Source organism: Nerophis lumbriciformis, linkage group LG19, assembly GCF_033978685.3.
Source record: "Nerophis lumbriciformis linkage group LG19, RoL_Nlum_v2.1, whole genome shotgun sequence".
NCBI classification, from domain to species: domain Eukaryota; kingdom Metazoa; phylum Chordata; class Actinopteri; order Syngnathiformes; family Syngnathidae; genus Nerophis; species Nerophis lumbriciformis.
In genome coordinates, this window is record NC_084566.2 from 2,175,878 (window position 1) to 2,195,880 (window position 20,003).

At 41.8% G+C, this 20,003-nt stretch overlaps 1 protein-coding gene across 1 annotated transcript in view; it reads right to left on the minus strand.

The window, feature by feature from the left end:
* Positions 1–20,003, minus strand: part of chrng (cholinergic receptor, nicotinic, gamma) — a 28,614-nt gene that overhangs the window by 7,531 nt on the left and 1,080 nt on the right. The window contains exons 2-9 of the mRNA XM_061979733.1: positions 11,733–11,869; positions 11,615–11,659; positions 11,428–11,552; positions 11,205–11,360; positions 6,470–6,567; positions 1,103–1,303; positions 911–1,025; positions 733–847 (exon numbers count right to left, since the gene is read on the minus strand). Of these exons, the coding sequence (XP_061835717.1) occupies positions 733–847; positions 911–1,025; positions 1,103–1,303; positions 6,470–6,567; positions 11,205–11,360; positions 11,428–11,552; positions 11,615–11,659; positions 11,733–11,869 (992 nt within the window). The remainder of the gene's footprint in view (positions 1–732; positions 848–910; positions 1,026–1,102; positions 1,304–6,469; positions 6,568–11,204; positions 11,361–11,427; positions 11,553–11,614; positions 11,660–11,732; positions 11,870–20,003) is intronic.

A 20,003-nucleotide genomic window follows, 5' to 3' on the forward strand; every position in this document is an offset into this window, starting at 1 on the left:
TATGGTGTGTACAATGGCAACTACTGGCAGACATATTATCTGGCATTTTGTTTCGCAATATTTGGGGCGGTATAGCTCGGTTGGCCGTGCCAGCAACTTGAGGGTTCCAAGTTCGATTCCTGCTTTCGCCATCCTAGTCACTGCCCTTGTGTCCTTGGGCAAGACACTTTACCCACCTGCTCCCAGTGCCACCCACACTGGTTTAAATGTAACTTAGATATTGGGTTTCACTATGTAAAAGGGCTTTGAGTCACTAGAGAAAAGCACTATATAAATATAATTCACTTCACTTCACATTATTATGCAAAACCAACTTTTCTCACCTTCTGGTACCTGCTGAAAATTGACGCGCATCGACCGTAGTCTATAAGCTTCTTCTTTTTCTCTATTTTTTCGTTATTGGACATTCATTCTACGCTGTTGCCATTTATAATATAAAGTAGCGTAAAGTTCTTACTTATATCGGTCAGTGGAAACTGACGCACTAATTAAAACCTCAATGTCGATTCATTTTTCCATTAGTCGTGCAGCCCTACACGCAGACCAAATTAGAGCTTTTCTTCCTGTCGCTCACACACCAGTGAGTTGTTTTTTTAAACTTGAGTAGGAGCCAATCCAAATCCAACCACTTAGCCTTAACCCCTCGTCTTACCCCTTAAAATAGTGGAGGCTTGAAAACCTGGCCCTAAGAAAGGAGACTCCACTGGAAATCTGGCGCCTGTGCAGCCTCACCTTCCTCACTCTGTCCGACATTATGTGAGTGCTTGGAGTTCTCAGGGAAACGTTGAGGACGATCACGCAGTTCATCACCACCATGGTGGTCACCGACATCACGAACATCAAATACCTTCGGCAGAACATAAACATTGCCAATAATAACGTTGGAATATCGAAGGTACTCAGGACTTACTTTCCAATAAGAGGAACTGCCTTTGAGGTCTCTGGAACCTTCTTGGCGATGAGGAAGAGGAACACAGTCTGGCCCAGAAGAGTGGCGATAGACATGGTGCACTTTTGGCCACCGGCTGCCAAAAAAACACACAATGCACAATGTTGAGTTTGAACATCCCAGTTTTTAATAAAGGACATAGATAATGAAGACCTTTAGCAGGGAGGTAGTACACCAGCAGGCAGAGAGAGGAGAAGAGCACACACGGAGCGATGATGTTGATGATGTAGAAAAGAGGCTTTCTCTGGATGATGAGGAAGAAGACCACTTCCTGGTACTCCAGGTCATCTTTTGTATACTGGTTGTGAATCACCTTCTTAGCTGGCCTGTGTTTGATGGCCCACTCTCCATTTTCTAGCAAGGACAAACAAAAATAATACTGAATATCCAGGGGAGTCACTGGGTCTGAAGCATCTCTCACTATTATGTTAGATCAGTGGTTCTTAACCTGGGTTCGATCGAACCCTAGGGGTTCGGTGAGTCTCTCTAATAACTAAAGTTCCTTGGGTGAATAATGTAAACTCACTACACCGGTATGTTTTAGTGTTTTCATGGCGAGTTTACTGACAGATATAAGTAAGAACTTTACACTACTTTATATTAGAAATGGCAAGTGAAAGATCAATGCCCCTTAACAAGAAGTTAGGGAAAAAGAAGAAGCTAATAGTTGCCATTTTGCAGTCCTTATACATCAGTGGTTCTTAACCTGGGTTTGATCGAACCCTAGGGGTTTGGTGAGTCGGCCTCAGGGGTTCGGCGCAGCCTCCGCCACGGAGGTGAAGACACATCCGACTTATCGTGTAAATAAAAACTTCTCCCTATCGACGTATTATGGATACCCCCAATGTTCCCTAATTTTCCATCTGATTTACAGGTTATTTGATTGATCGATTTAAACTTTTACTAGCAGATTGCAAAGGAAGAGAATACATTATATGAAGCAGTACAGTTTACACAGTACAGTACATATTCCGTACAATTGACCACTAAATGCTAACACCCGAATAAGTTTTTCAACTTGTTTAAGTCAGGGTCCACGTTAATCAATTCATGGTATTGTGTGTAGTTTGTTGTGAGTTTATGCACTGTGTTGGTTTTGTTCTTTGAACAAGGTGATGTTCATGCACGGTTCATTTTGTGAACCTGTAAAAAAACATAACTTTTTCTTGAATTTGAAAAAAACAACATTTTATTTTTCACTAAAGAAGGGTTCGGTGAATGCGCATATGAAACTGGTGGGGTTCGGTACCTCCAACAAGGTTAAGAACCACTGTGTTAGATCTACTATGGACTGGACTTTCACAATGTTATGTCAGACCCACTCGACGTCCATTGCATCTGGTCTCCCCTAGAAGGGGGAGGTCACCCACATATGCGGTCCTCTCCAAGGTTTCTCATAGTCATTCACATTGACGTCCCATTGGGGTTGTGAGTTTTTCCTTGTCCTTATGTGGGCTCTGTACAGCGGATGTCATTGTGGCTTGTGCAGCCCTTTGAGACACTTGTGATTGAGGGCTATATAAATAAACATCGATTGATTGATTGATTGATAGATAGCCCTTGCAAGATCTTCTCGCTCACAACTTTTTGGCACCGTATTACAATGACACAACAAACAATGGTTGAAAGTGGAGGCGTAAGAAAGCTTCAGTCGTCTTTAGTCAGCATGAGATGGTCCAAACACACAATGACAGTGTTGTTGTGTGGAAAAGCTAGCAGTCAACTTGCAAACAGGGAAACGTTGCACAGATGATAGCAGTGTATACCAACTTGCACAGAACTACAGAGTTGACCTGAAAACAGAGGAGGTTCTGGTGGAAAGAAACGTTCTTGTCTGGAAAACAGGCTGGATGTCCACCCAAAGATATGTTGTCTGTGCACAACCTCTTTGATTCAATATTTCTGCACTCGCAGGATTGTTTTGCTTACAACTTGTTACTGTTCAGCAAATCATGAAGACATGGAAATGTTTAAGAAGCTTCCGGTTTGCTGTTATTACTGTAATGGTCATTTAAAGGCCTACTGAAATGCGATTTTCTTATTTAAACGGGGATAGCAGGTCCATTCTATGTGTCATACTTGATCATTTCACGATATTGCCATATTTTTGCTGAAAGGATTTAGTAGAGAACATCGACGATAAAGTTCGCAACTTTTGGTCGCTGATAAAAAAGCCTTGCCTGTACCGGAAGTAGCAGACGAGTAGCGTGACGTCACAGGTTGTGGAGCTCCTCACATCTGCACATTGTTTACAATCATGGCCACCAGCAGCGAGAGCGATTCGGACCGAGAAAGCGACGATTTCCCCATTAATTTGAGCGAGGATGAAAGATTTGTGGATGAGGAAAGTGAGAGTGAAGGACTAGAGGGCAGTGGGAGCGATTCAGATAGGGAAGATGCTGTGAGAGGCGGGTGGGACCTGATATTCAGCTGGGAATGACTAAAACAGTAAATAAACACAAGACATATATATACTCTATTAGCCACAACACAACCAGGCTTATATTTAATATGCCACAAATTAATCCCGCATAACAAACCCCCCCCCCCCCCCCCCCCCCCCCGCCCCCCATCCATATAACCCGCCAATACAACTCAAACACCTGCACAACACACTCAATCCCACAGCCCAAAGTACCGTTCACCTCCCCAAAGTTCATACAGCACATATATTTCCCCAAAGTCCCCAAAGTTACATACGTGACTTACACACAGCGGCACGCACGTACGGGCAAGCGATCAAATGTTTGGAAGCCGCAGCTGCATGCGTACTCACAGTACCGCGTCTGCGCATCCAACTCAAAGTCCTCCTGGTAAGAGTCTCCTTTGTCCCAGTTCTCCACAGGCCAATGGTAAAGCTTGACTGTCATGTTTCGGGAATGTAAACAATGAAACACCGGCTGTGTTTGTGTTGCTGCAGCCGCCCGCAATACACCGCTTCCCACCTACAGCTTTCTTCTTTGCTGTCTCCATTGTTCATTGAACAAATTGCAAAAGATTCACCAACACAGATGTCCAGAATACTGTGGAATTTTGCGATGAAAACAGACGACTTAATAGCTGGCCACCATGCTGTCCCAAAATATCTTCTACAATCCGTGACGTCACGCACAGACGTCATCATACTGAAACGTTTTCAGCAGGATATTCCGGCGCAAAATTTAAAATTGCACTTTAGTAAGCTAACCCGGCCGTATTGGCATGTGTTGCAATGTTAAGATTTCATCATTGATATATAAACTATCAGACTGCGTGGTCAGTAGTAGTGGGTTTCAGTAGGCCTAAAAGGCATTTAGACAACAGCTGTCAAATTTAAGGCCCACAGGCCAGACCTGACAATAGGGATGGGTGATATGGACTATTACAATAACCTGCCATTTCTGATGAATATGAAAAAATGAAGATAAAAAAACACCATAGAACTCCACCTTTTTGAGTTTGTCAGTGCATTTAGTCTTCAGAGCCCCCAAAACACGACTCTAAAACAGCACTAAGGCTATTAAACTACATCAATTAAGTTGAAGTAGCACACCTATACTGCAAAGTGTCCTGGGCATGACGTTAAAGTGCATCCGGCAGTGGAGGCTCCTGTAAGGGGTCTTGGGGCACTAAGAGGTTAACCCCTTTACTACTGTTACCCCAGGTGGCCCTTGGCAAAGACCTAGTACCTGACTGCCCCCTAGCCAGGGATACGGTGAAGACCTCAACGGCGGAACAGGCGGAAGACGGTGGATGTATGAACCACCACAACGGCTGCGATGGCGGAAGAAAGCACCCCAACATCCATGTGGGCCCAGTTATGTGGAATAACGACCCAAGACCTCAACGGTGGAACAGGCGGAGGATGATTGCTAAATCTATGGAGCGTCACAACGGCTGGGATGGCGGATGAAGGCTGCAGCAGAAAAGGGTCCCCAGTCTTCTCGGACTCCATGCCACTGGACCCTGACCCGGATCTGTCAAGGATCGTGTGGTGACTGTCTGTGCACCAGTCTCCCCACATTAAACAAAGTCACGCACAGGCATCCTCCATAAAGGGATACCCCCTTGCCAGAAGGATCGTCATACTCTCTTCGAGTGACCGCCGATGATGATACTGCAAAGCTGTAGTAGCGTGCTTTATTATACGGCATGGACGTTATTTTTCTGTCAGCAATATTATATTATCATGAGTTTTATATTACAAATCAATCAGATCGTGTTATGATGCGACTTCAGCGTGAACTCTTCCCCCCTCAGGTCGCATAATGGCCAATAATGATAACGCTTATGATATATATTGTTGATGTGTATTAATCACCGAAATAGACGGATACAAAATAAATCGTTGACAAAATGAGCAGAAACAGGCGAAAATAATGTTTTAGGAACTCACGTCAATCAATGTTCTACCACTGATCGCCATCACGCTCTTCAGGGCAGACACGGAGGCAGATGTCCCCAAAACTGTGGGAGACATCTTCTTTCATGATCTTCTCCGCGGTTCAGAAAATGTTGACTTGGATTGCACAGAATCCTGGAAATTGCCACAAATGCGCCAGCACTGAGAGGACTGGAATTGAAGCATGTTTCATGTGTTGCTGTCTAAAAGTTCCAGTTAAAGTACCAATGATTGTCACACACACACTAGGTGTGGCAAAATTATTCTCTGCATTTGACCCATCACCCTTGATCACCTCCCTGGGAGGTGAGGGGAGCAGTGAGCAGCAGGGGTGGCCACGCCCGGGAATCATTTTTGGTGATTTAACCCCCAATTCCAACCCTTGATGCTGAGTGCCAAGCAGGGAGGTAATGGGTCCCATTTTTATAGTCTTTGGTATGACTCGGCCGGGTTTGGACTCACAACCTACCGATCTCAGGGCGGACACTCTAACCACTAGGCCACTGAGCAGGTTCTTCTCTCACGATAGGCACAATTCCATAAAAGTCCAGATCCCCTTTAAAGTTCTAAATGCAGAAAACAGTGTGAAATGCATACAAAAGATGAATTAAATGGATAAATGAACATTTTATATCACTTTTAACTTTACTGAAGACTTTTGTTTGGGAAGACGGCCATGAGTAGAGCGTTAGAAAGGAAGGGAGTGTTTTTTTTAATCCAAAAGTGTTTCTCACCATCTTTATCAAAGTGCCGGTAATGGCAAATTTCTTTGGCCCGTGGGTGAGTTACTTTGCAGTGGTACTCAATACAAATGCACGGACTGAGTCACCGACTGGGGATTCTTTGTTTGGGCACTCGAATGACGCACGGCCGAATAGACCGCAGTAGTCTGTTAACTAACTGCGCATTGTTGGGCCGTACAATAACCGGGATGCGATACGAAAACCGGGGCAGAGAGTGTGATGTGCGAAATCAGAGATGGCGTCGTACGTCAATAATTGTGATGTTACCCAAACAGTAAACAAAGCAGTACTTTCCCTAGTTGAAATGTTTAAGTCCTACTCTGTTCTGCTTTTTAGAAGCTGAAACTACTGCATGTACTGTCGCTTCAAATACTAAGTTGTCGCCACTCGTTGCACCTGTAAAAGCTTCAGGGTCAATATCGACCCACTCTAGCGTGCGATTGTCCTCCTCTTTGAGAACCAGCTCAATCTCCTGGGCACTGTAGGTCTGGGAGCTGCACACAAAGACAAGAGATACGGCCTGTCAGAGCAATGACAAAACAAACATTTATTTCCTTTCACCGGACAGTGTTGTGAAAAGAGGCGGTGAATGCGACTTTTGTCCCCGCTCTGGACACGGCAAGTTCTATTGCAGGGCAAAGAAACGCTGACGTGGGAACACGCGGCACCTCGCCAAGATTCAAGACGGACTGGGAGGCCGTAATTCAACAACGTCCAAGCCCCCTTATATTTGTGTGACCCCCATAAAGGTCTCCCTTTGTAAGCTGGAGTTGAGAGGACTGATACGTCTCCTGCCTCTTCTTCATGGTTTGACAGAGATGACCATCTTTTAAAATCACCTCAAACCAGCCTTTTTTACTAGACATTTCCTTAAAATACAACCATCAATTTGTCCTCTACTATAAATTACCAAATTAAAGGTGTAAAAAAAACTATTCATTGCTAAAATATAAAAAAATCGTGTACTACGATATTTTATATACCATATTTTCTGGACAATAGGGCGCACCGGGTTATAAGACGCACTGCCGATGAGCGTGTCTAGTCAAGTTTATTTTCATACAAAAGGCGCACCGGATTATAGGGCGCATTAAAAGGGTCATATTTATTTTATTTTTTTCTAACTGTAAAAGACTTCCTTGTGGTCTACATAACATGTAATGGTGGTTCTTTGGTCAAAATGTTGCATAGATGATGTTTTACAGATCATCTTCAAGTCGCTTTCTGACAGTCGCTTCAGGACGCGTCGTTTTGTGGGCGGTCTTATTTACATGGCTCACCTTCGACAGCGTCTTCTCCTCGTCATCTTTGTTGTAGCGGTGTAGCGCGCAAGACTTTAACTTCAATCAATAACGGAGCAGCATCTCCTCATCCGTGGCTCACTAGTGCAACAACAACGCCGGAAATGTGTCTCGTGAAAAACCATCCGACCGGAACTCTCTAATAACTAAAGTTCCTTGGGTGAATAATGTAAACTCACTACACCGGTATGTTTTAGCGCTTTTATGGCGAGTTTACTGACATATATAATTTACACTACTTTATTTTAGAAATGGCATCAGTGGAGGATGAATGTCCCCTAACAAGAAGATAGAGAAAAAGAAGAAGCTTATCAACTACAAAGGCGGACTCGCGCACATTTTCAGGACTTATGCAGATCCCAAATACAGATCAGCAGGTACCAGAAGGTAAGAAAAGTTTCTTTTGCATAATATTGTGAAACAAAACGCCAGATAATATGTCTTACCTTATACACACACCATAATAATACTCGCATGTTGAAGCACAGTTCAATCGGATTCATCAAGCAGTGCGGCTTCATAGCTTACCAAAGTCGTACTAAAACATTTTGATGGATTTTTGAGCGCCGTGTGTAATGTTCTATATTTTCAATGGAACCTGTAACATTTTGGTGTTGTTTACTTGAGTCATTTTGCAGTCTACACCTATCTCTTATGTGTGACTGCCATCTACTGGTCACACTTATTACACCATGTACCAAATAAAATAGCTTCGAGGTCGGTAAACAAGACCAGAATTATGCCATACACTAGGTGCACCGGGTTATAAGGCGCAATGTTGAGTTTTGAGAAAATTAAAGGATTTTAAGTGCGCCTTATAGTCCGAAAAATACGGTACTTGAATCATAGAATGGTTTAAGCAAAGAAGCCAAACAAAGTACAAATATGATCGAGTTTAAGAAACTGTTCAAACTCGAAGTGTTTGCAAAATATTAGATAATCCTATCCATCCATCCATCCATCTTCTTCCGCTTATCCGAGTTCGGGTCGCGGGGGCAGCAGCCTAAGCAGGGAAGCCCAGACTTCCCTCTCCCCAGCCACTTCGTCCAGCTCTTCCCGGGGGATCCAGAGGCGTTCCAGGCCAGCCGGGAGAGATAGTCTTCCCAATGTGTCCTGGGTCTTCCCCGTGGCCTCCTACCGGTCGGACGTGCCCGAAACACCTCCCCCGGGAGGCGTTCGGGTGGCATCCTGACCAGATGCCCGAACCACCACATCTGGCTCCTCTCGGTGTGGAGGAGCAGCGGCTTTACTTTGAGCTCCTCCCGGATGACAGAGCTTCTCACCCTATCTCTAAGGGAGAGCCCCGCCACCTGGCGGAGGAAACTGATTTCGGCCGCTTGTACCCGTGATCTTGTCCTTTCGGTCATGACCCAAAGCTCATGACCATAGGTGAGGATGGGAATGTAGATCGCCTGGTAAATTGAGAGCTTTGCCTTCCGGCTCAGCTCCTTCTTCACCACAACGGATCGATACAGCGTCCGCATTACTGAAGACGCCGCACCGATCCGCCTGTCGATCTCACAATCCACTCTTCCCTCGCTCGTGAACTTGAACTCCTCCACTTGGGGCAAGATCTCCTTCCCAACCCGGAGATGGCACTCCACCCTTTTCCGGGCGAGAACCATGGACTCGGACTTGGAGGTGCTGATTCCCATCTCAGTCGCTTCACACTCAGCTGCGAACCGATCCAGTGAGAGCTGAAGATCTTGGCCAGATGAAGCCATCAGGACCACATCATCTGCAAAAAGCAGAGACCTAATCCTGAAGCCACCAAACCGCATCCCCTCAACGCCTTGACTGCGCCTAGAAATTCTGTCCATAAAAGTTATGAACAGAATCGGTGACAAAGAGCAGCCTTGGCGGAGTCCAACCCTCACTGGAAACGTGTCCGACTTACTGCCGGCATTGCGGACCAAGCTCTGACACTGATCATACAGGGAGCGGACCGCCACAATCAGACAGTCCGATACCCCATACTCTCTGAGCACTCCCCACAGGACTTCCCGGGGTGCACGATCGAATGCCTTCTCCAAGTCCACAAAGCACATGTAGACTGGTTGGGCAAACTCCCATGCACCCTCAAGGACCCTGCCGAGAGTATAGAGCTGGTCCACAGTTCCACGACCAGGACGAAAACCACACTGTTCCTCCTGAATCTGAGGTTCGACTATCCGGCGTAGCCTCCTCTCCAGTACACCTGAATAAACCTTACCGGGAAGGCTGAGGAGTGTGATCCCACGATAGTTGGAACACACCCTCCGGTTCCCCTTCTTAAAGAGAGGAACCACCACCCTGGTCTGCCAATCCAGAGCTACCGACCCCGATGTCCACGCGATGTTGCAGAGTTTTGTCAACCAAGACAGCCCTACAGCATCCAGAGCCTTAAGGAACTCCGGGCGGATCTCATCCACCGAGGAGCTTCTTAACTACCTCGGCAACCTCAGCCCCAGAAATAGGAGAGCCCACCACAGATTCCCCAGGCACTGCTTCCTCATAGGAAGACGTGCTGGTAGGATCGAGGAGGTCTTCAAAGTATTCCCTCCACCGATCCACAACATTCGTAGTCGAGGTCAGCAGAACACCATCCCCACCATACACGGTGTTGACATTGCACTGCTTCCCCTTCCTGAGGCGGCGGATGGTGGTCCAGAATCGCTTCGAAGCCGTCTGGAAGTCGTTTTCCGTGGCTTCCCCGAACTCCTCCCATGTCTGAGTTTTTGCCTCAGCGACCGTTGAAGCCGCACACCGCTTGGCCTGTCGGTACCTGTCTGCTGCCTCCGGAGTCCTATGAGCCAAAAAAGCCCGATAGGACTCTTTCTTCAGCTTGACGGCATCCCTTACCGCTGGTGTCCACCAACGGGTTCTAGGATTACCGCCACGACAGGCACCAACCACCTTGCGGCCACAGCTCCAATCGGCCGCCTCGACAATAGAGGTACGGAACATCGTCCACTCGGATTCAATGTCCAGCACCTCCCTCGTGACATGTTCAAAGTTCTTCCGGAGGTGGGAATTGAAACTCTCTCTGACAGGAGACTCTGCCAGGCGTTCCCAGCAAACCCTCACAATGCGTTTGGGCCTGCCAGGTCTGTCCGGCATCAACCCCCACCATCGCAGCCAACTCACCAGGTGGTGATCGGTAGAAAGCTCCGCCCCACTCTCCAAAACATGAGACCGCAAATCCGATGACACAACTACAAAGTCGATCATGGAACTGCGGCCTAGGGTGTCCTGGTGCCAAGTGCACATATGGACACCCTTATGTTTGAACATAGTGTTTGTTATTGACAATCTGTGACGAGCACAAAAGTCCAATAACAAAACACCACTCGGGTTCAGATCCGGGCGGCCATTCTTCCCAATCACGCCTCTCCAGGTTTCACTGTCGTTGCTACCATGAGCGTTGAAGTCCCCCAGTAGAACGAGGGAATCACCCAAGGGAGCACTCTCCAGTACTCCCTCGAGTGAATCCTAATGATCTTTTTATGTGAATGTGAAAATAAATTATTATTTAGGTAATTATGGAGAATTTTATTATGTATCATTTATGGGTTAAAGTTGTGTACTAAGTGAGAACAGGAAGTTAATAACAGTGTTAGCAAATGCTATGAAATGGAAAAGGAGTAGGATAAAATAAGCTCTTCTTCTTCCTACTCCTTTTCGGACAAGTTGCAATGAGAGACTGGAGATTGTGACGCATCCTGTTGTAACTGAGATGTATCATGTTGTAACTATGTGCATGTTGGAAATTAACTTCAACAGACAGCAGCAGTTTGGGGTATTCGTCACGCAGTAGGTCACCAATGTGGTTTGTGACCCGGCCCACTCACCGGAACACCATGGTGCAGTTCTGCCAGTCGAAGGGGAAATAGTTGACCGTTATGGCACAAGCGCTGCGATAGATGGCGGGTGGCAGCCATTCCACGCAGCCATTAGGAGACACCAGAGCGTTGCAGTAGAGCGCCACTTCAAACTGTCCGTCCACACTGCACACACGTTGCACCATCAACCATCAATCAACGTGATCAGCGTTATTAGAGTAAACCATCTCACTTGTTCTCCAAGATGACATCAGGCAGCCAGATGCTCTTTGAGGGCACGCGGAGCTCAGAAGTCAAGTTCTTGTACCGTGCTGACCTGGGTGGTTGGTCCCACCTCAGTCTGTAGTCGCACCATTTCTGCAGGCGGGAACATCTTGGTGTGAGAACTGCAGCGTCACGTTCAATATCAGACAGATTACCAGTTGGATCCAAACACTCGTCGTCAGAGCTTCCTCTTTTTCATTCTGAGAGGAGATGTGTATTCAGTATCAGTCCCGTATCTTCTGCTATCACCGTGGGAGAAAGCTACAAGCTCACCAGGGAGATGAGGTTGGTCAGCGTCATCTTGATGTACACCCGCGTCACATCCCCGCTCTTCTCCATGGGACGCACGTTCTTGTTGTAGCCCTTCATCAGCTCTTTGAAGAGTTCCCCCTCCAGGTTGACTGAAGAGGCTGCAGGGAGGGCAAATAGAAGACATTTTAAAAAGAGCCGCCGCTGATACATGGATGTCTTTAGCAGGAAGAGAGTCAAAGTGTCATTACGGCACCAGTTGGTACCTCATGGAGTCCTCTGCCACAACTGCACACAGGTGAGTGCAATCTACTGTATTTTCCGGACTATAAGGCGCACTGAAAATCGTTTCATTTTCTCAAAACTCGATAGTCGCCTTATAAGTTATAACGCGGTGCGCCTAATGTATGGAATAATTCTGGTTGTGCTTACCGACCTCAAGGCTATTTTATTTGGTACATGGTGTAATGATAAGTGTGACCAGTGTGATACATCACAGTTACAACATGATACATCAGTTACAACATGATACATCAGTTACAACATGATACATCACAGTTAAACCATGATACATCAGTTACAACATGATACATCACAGTTACAACATGATACATCAGCTACAACATGATACATCAGTTACAACATGATACATCACAGTTAAACCATGATACATCACAGTTACAACATGATACATCACAGTTACAACATGATACATCAGTTACAACATGATACGTCACAGTTAAACCATGATACATCAAAGTTACAACATGATACGTCACAGTTACAACATGATACGTCACAGTTACAACATGATACGTCACAGTTACAACATGATACGTCACAGTTACAACATGATACATCACAGTTACAACATATGTCACAGTTACAACATGATACATCATAGTTACAACATGATACATCACAGTTACAACATGATACATCACAGTTACAACATTATACATCAGTTACATGATACATCACAGTTACAACATGATACATCACTTTTACATGATACATCACCGTTACATGATACATCACAGTTACAACATGATACGTCACACTTACAACATGATACGTCACAGTTACAACATGATACATCACAGTTAAACCATTATACATCATAGTTACAACATGATACATCATAGTTACAACATATGTCACAGTTACAACACGATACATCACAGTTAAACCATGATATATCATAGTTACAACATGATACATCATAGTTACAACATGATACATCATAGTTACAACATGATTTGTCACAGTTACAACATGATACATCATAGTTACAACATGATACATCACAGTTAAACCATGATACATCATAGTTACAACATGATACATCATAGTTACAACATATGTCACAGTTACAACACGATACATCACAGTTAAACCATGATATATCATAGTTACAACATGATACATCATAGTTACAACATGATACATCATAGTTACAACATGATTTGTCACAGTTACAACATGATACATCATAGTTACTACATGATACATCACAGTTAAACCATGATACATCATAGTTACAACATGATTTGTCACAGTTACAACATGATACATCATAGTTACAACATGATACATCATAGTTACAACATGATACATCATAGTTACAACATGATACATCATAGTTACAACATGATACATCATAGTTACAACATGATACATCACAGTTACAACATGATACATCACAGTTACAACATGATACATCACAGTTACAACATTATACATCAGTTACATGATACATCACAGTTACAACATGATACATCACTTTTACATGATACATCACAGTTACATGATACATCACAGTTACAACATGATACGTCACACTTACAACATGATACGTCACAGTTACAACATGATACATCACAGTTAAACCATTATACATCATAGTTACAACATGATACATCATAGTTACAACATATGTCACAGTTACAACACGATACATCACAGTTAAACCATGATACATCATAGTTACAACATGATACATCATAGTTACAACATGATACATCATAGTTACAACATGATTTGTCACAGTTACAACATGATACATCATAGTTACAACATGATACATCATAGTTACAACATGATACATCATAGTTACAACATGATACATCATAGTTACAACATGATACATCACAGTTACAACATGATACATCACAGTTACAACATGATACATCACAGTTACAACATTATACATCAGTTACATGATACATCACAGTTACAACATGATACATCACTTTTACATGATACATCACAGTTACATGATACATCACAGTTACAACATGATACGTCACACTTACAACATGATACGTCACAGTTACAACATGATACATCACAGTTAAACCATTATACATCATAGTTACAACATGATACATCATAGTTACAACATATGTCACAGTTACAACACGATACATCACAGTTAAACCATGATACATCATAGTTACAACATGATACATCATAGTTACAACATGATACATCATAGTTACAACATGATTTGTCACAGTTACAACATGATACATCATAGTTACAACATGATACATCACAGTTAAACCATGATACATCATAGTTACAACATGATACATCAAAGTTGCAACATGATACATCATAGTTACAACATGATACGTCACAGTTACAACATGACACGTCACAGTTAAAACATGCTACGTCACAGTTGCAACATGATACATCACAGTTACATTATACGTCACAGTTACAACATGATATGTCACAGTTACAACATGATATGTCACAGTTACAACATGATACGTCACAGTTACAACATGATACATCATAGTTACATGATACATCACATCATAGTTACATGATACATCACAGTTAAACCATGATACGTCATAGTTACAAGATACATCACAGTTACAACATGATACATCACAGTTACAACATGATACGTCAGTTACAACATGATACATCACAGTTACAACATGATACATCACAGTTACAACATGATACATCACAGTTACAACATGATACATCATAGTTACAACATGATGCATCACAGTTACATGATACATCACAGTTACATGATACATCACAGTTACAACATGATACATCACAGTTACAATATGATACATCACAGTTAGAACATGATACATCACAGTTACAACATGATACGTCACAGTTGCAACATGATACATCATAGTTACATTATACGTCACAGTTACAACATGATATGTCACAGTTACAACATGATATGTCACAGTTACAACATGATACGTCACAGTTACAACATGATACATCATAGTTACATGATACATCACAGTTAGAACATGATACGTCACAGTTACAACATGATACATCACAGTTACAACATGATACATCACAGTTACAAAATGATACATCACAGTTACAACATGATACATCACAGTTACAACATGATACATCACAGTTACAACATGATACATCACAGTTACAACATGATACCTCACAGTTACATGATACGTCACAGTTACAACATGATATGTCACTGTTACAACATGATACATCATAGTTACAACATGATGCATCACAGTTACAACATGATACATCACTGTTACAACATGATACATCATAGTTACAACATGATACATCACTGTTACAACATGATACATCATAGTTACAACATGATGCATCACAGTTACAACATGATACATCACAGTTAAACCATGATACGTCATAGTTACAAGATACATCACAGTTACAACATGATACATCACAGTTACAACATGATACATCAGTGACAACATGATACATCACAGTTACAACATGATACATCACAGTTACAACATGATACATCACAGTTACAACATGATACATCATAGTTACAACATGATGCATCACAGTTACATGATACATCACAGTTACAACATGATACATCACAGTTACAACATGATACATCACAGTTACAACATGATACATCACAGTTAGAACATGATACATCACAGTTACAACATGATACATCACAGTTACAACATGATACATCACAGTTACATTATACGTCACAGTTACAACATGATACATCACAGTTACAACATGATACGTCACAGTTACAACATGATACATCACAGTTACAACATGATACATCACAGTTACAACATGATACATCACAGTTACAACATGATACATCACAGTTACAACATGATACGTCACAGTTGCAACATGATACATCACAGTTACAACATGATAAATCACAGTTACATTATACGTCACAGTTACAACATGATACATCACAGTTACAACATGATATGTCACAGTTACAACATGATACGTCACAGTTACAACATGATACATCATAGTTACATGATACATCACAGTTACAACATGATACGTCACAGTTACAACATGATACATCACAGTTACAACATGATACATCACAGTTACAAAATGATACATCACAGTTACAACATGATACATCACAGTTACAACATGATACATCACAGTTACAACATGATACCTCACAGTTACAACATGATAACTCACAGTTACATGATACGTCACAGTTACAACATGATATGTCACTGTTACAACATGATGCATCATAGTTACAACATGATGCATCACAGTTACAACATGATACATCACAGTTACAACATGATACATCACAGTTACAACATGATACATCATAGTTACAACATGATGCATCACAGTTACAACATGATGCATCACAGTTTCAACATGATACCTCACAGTTACAACATGATATGTCACTGTTACAACATGATGCATCACAGTTACAACATGATACGTCACAGTTACAACATGATACGTCACAGTTACAACATGATACGTCACAGTTACAACATGATACGTCACAGTTACAACATGATACGTCACAGTTACAACATGATACATCACAGTTACAACATGATACATCACAGTTACAACATGATACGTCACAGTTAAACCATGATACGTCACAGTTACAACATGATACATCACAGTTACAAAATGATACATCACAGTTACAACATGATACATCACAGTTACAACATGATACATCACAGTTACAACATGATACCTCACAGTTACAACATGATAACTCACAGTTACATGATACGTCACAGTTACAACATGATATGTCACTGTTACAACATGATGCATCATAGTTACAACATGATGCATCACAGTTACAACATGATACATCACAGTTACAACATGATACATCACAGTTACAACATGATACATCATAGTTACAACATGATGCATCACAGTTACAACATGATGCATCACAGTTTCAACATGATACCTCACAGTTACAACATGATATGTCACTGTTACAACATGATGCATCACAGTTACAACATGATACGTCACAGTTACAACATGATACGTCACAGTTACAACATGATACGTCACAGTTACAACATGATACGTCACAGTTACAACATGATACGTCACAGTTACAACATGATACATCACAGTTACAACATGATACATCACAGTTACAACATGATACGTCACAGTTAAACCATGATACGTCACAGTTACAACATGATACGTCACAGTTACAACATGATACGTCACAGTTACAACATGATACGTCACAGTTACAACATGATACGTCACAGTTACAACATGATACGTCACAGTTACAACATGATATGTCACAGTTACAACATGATATTTTAGTTACAACATGATACATCACAGTTACATTATACGTCACAGTTACAACATGATATGTCACAGTTACAACATGATACATCACAGTTACAACATGATACATCATAGTTACATGATACATCACAGTTACAACATGATACGTCACAGCTACAACATGATACATCACAGTTACAACATGATACATCACAGTTACAACATGATACCTCACAGTTACAACATGATACCTCACAGTTACATGATACGTCACAGTTACAACATGATATGTCACTGTTACAACATGATACATCATAGTTACAACATGATGCATCACAGTTACAACATGATACATCACTGTGAGAGGCAATGATGAGAGATATAGCAGATTAGTCTCGCTTAACAAGTGGCTGGCTAGCTTCTGTAGACAACAGGGACTAACGTTTATTGATAATTGGCCCTCTTTCTGGGGCAAACCAGGCTTGCTGATGAGGGACGGCCTTCATCATAGTTACATGATACATCACAGTTACAACATGATACGTCACAGCTACAACATGATACCTTACAGTTACATGATACGTCACAGTTACAACATGATACATCACAGTTACAACATGATACATCACTGTTACAAAATGATACATCACAGTTACAACATGATACATCACAGTTACAACATGATACATCACAGTTACAACATGATACCTCACAGTTACAACATGATACCTCACAGTTACATGATGCGTCACAGTTACAACATGATACATCACAGTTAAACCATGATACATCATAGTTACAACAAGAATACATCACAGTTACAACATGATACATCACAGTTACAACATGATACATCACTGTTACAACATGATACATCATAGTTACAACATGATGCATCACAGTTACAACATGATGCATCAAAGTTTCAACATGATACCTCACAGTTACAACATGATACGTCACTGTTACAACATGATGCATCACAGTTACAACATGATACATCACAGTTACAACATGATGCATCACAGTTACAACATGATACATCACAGTTACAACATGATACATCACAGTTACAACATGATACATCACAGTTACAACATGATACATCACAGTTAAACCATGATACATCATAGTTACAACAAGAATACATCACAGTTACAACATGATACATCACAGTTACAACATGATACATCATAATTACAACATGATACAACAAAAATAAAAGAGGTCCCAGAACAGAACCCACACCACATGACAGGTTGGACACATTGGACATTACATCCTTGAAAGCAACATTAAAAGTTTTTCCATTGACATAAGAAGTAAACCACTGAGGAACTGCACCAGAAAACCCCATTTCAGATTTGACACGATCTATCAGTATCCTGTGTTCCACAGTATCAAAGGCAGATCATGTAAAACCAAAACTGTGTCGTGACTCGAGTCAGCGGCCGTCATCACGTCACTGGAAACTTTCAGAAGAGCAGTTTCGGTGGAATAGAATAACCTAAAGCCAGATTGGTATTTGTCATAAACATTGCACTGTAGATCACATGTAAAAACAGACAGCCACTATGTTATGTAAATTATTTATGTATGTATGTATATATATATGTATATATATATATATATATATATATATAAATATATATATATATATATATATATATATATATATATATATATTTTAATATTGATATAACATAACTCCTAGCAACATCTGGGTTTTTCCCAGGCTGATTGTCCCAATTGTACAGTAGAACACACTGTACTTATTAACACATCATAAATACAAAACCCAAAAGCAGTGAAGTTGGCACGTTGTGTAAATGGTAAATAAAAACAGAATACATCCATCCATCCATCCATTTTCTACCGCTTGTCCCTGTTGATGATTTGCAAATCCTTTTCAACCTATATTCAATTGAATAGACTGCAAAGACAAGATACTTAACGTTCGAACTGGTAAACTTTGTTATTCTTTGCAAATATTAGCTCATTTGGAAATGATGCCTGCAACATGTTTCAAAAAAGCTGGCACAAGTGGCAAAAAAGACTGAGCAAGTTGAGGAATGCTCATCAAACCCTTATTTGGAACATCCCACAGGTGAACAGGCTAATTGGGAACAGGTGGGTGCCATGATTGGGTATAAAAGCAGCTTCCATGAAATGCTCAGTCATTCACAAACAAGGTTGGGGCGAGGGTCACCACTTTGTGAACAAATGCGTGAGCAAATTGTCGATCAGTTTAAGAACAACATTTCTCAACCAGCTATTGCAAGGAATTTAGGGATTTCACTATCTATGGTCTGTAATATCATCAAAAGGTTCAGAGAATCTGGAGAAATCACTGCACGTAAGCGATGATATTATGGACCTTGGATCCCTCAGGCGGTACTGCATCAAAAAGCGACATCAGTGTGTAAAGGATATCACCACTGGGGCTCAGGAACACTTCAGAAAACCACTGTCGGTAACTACAGTTGGTCGCTACATCTGTAAGTGCAAGTTAAAACTCTACTATGCAAAGCCAAAGCCATTTATCAACAACGCCTGAAGTCCAGACCTGTCTCCCATTGAAAATGTGTGGCGCATTATGAAGCCTAAAATACCACAACGAAGATCCCGGACTGTTGAACAACTTAAGCTGAACATAAAGCAAGAATGGGAAATAATTCCACTTCAAAA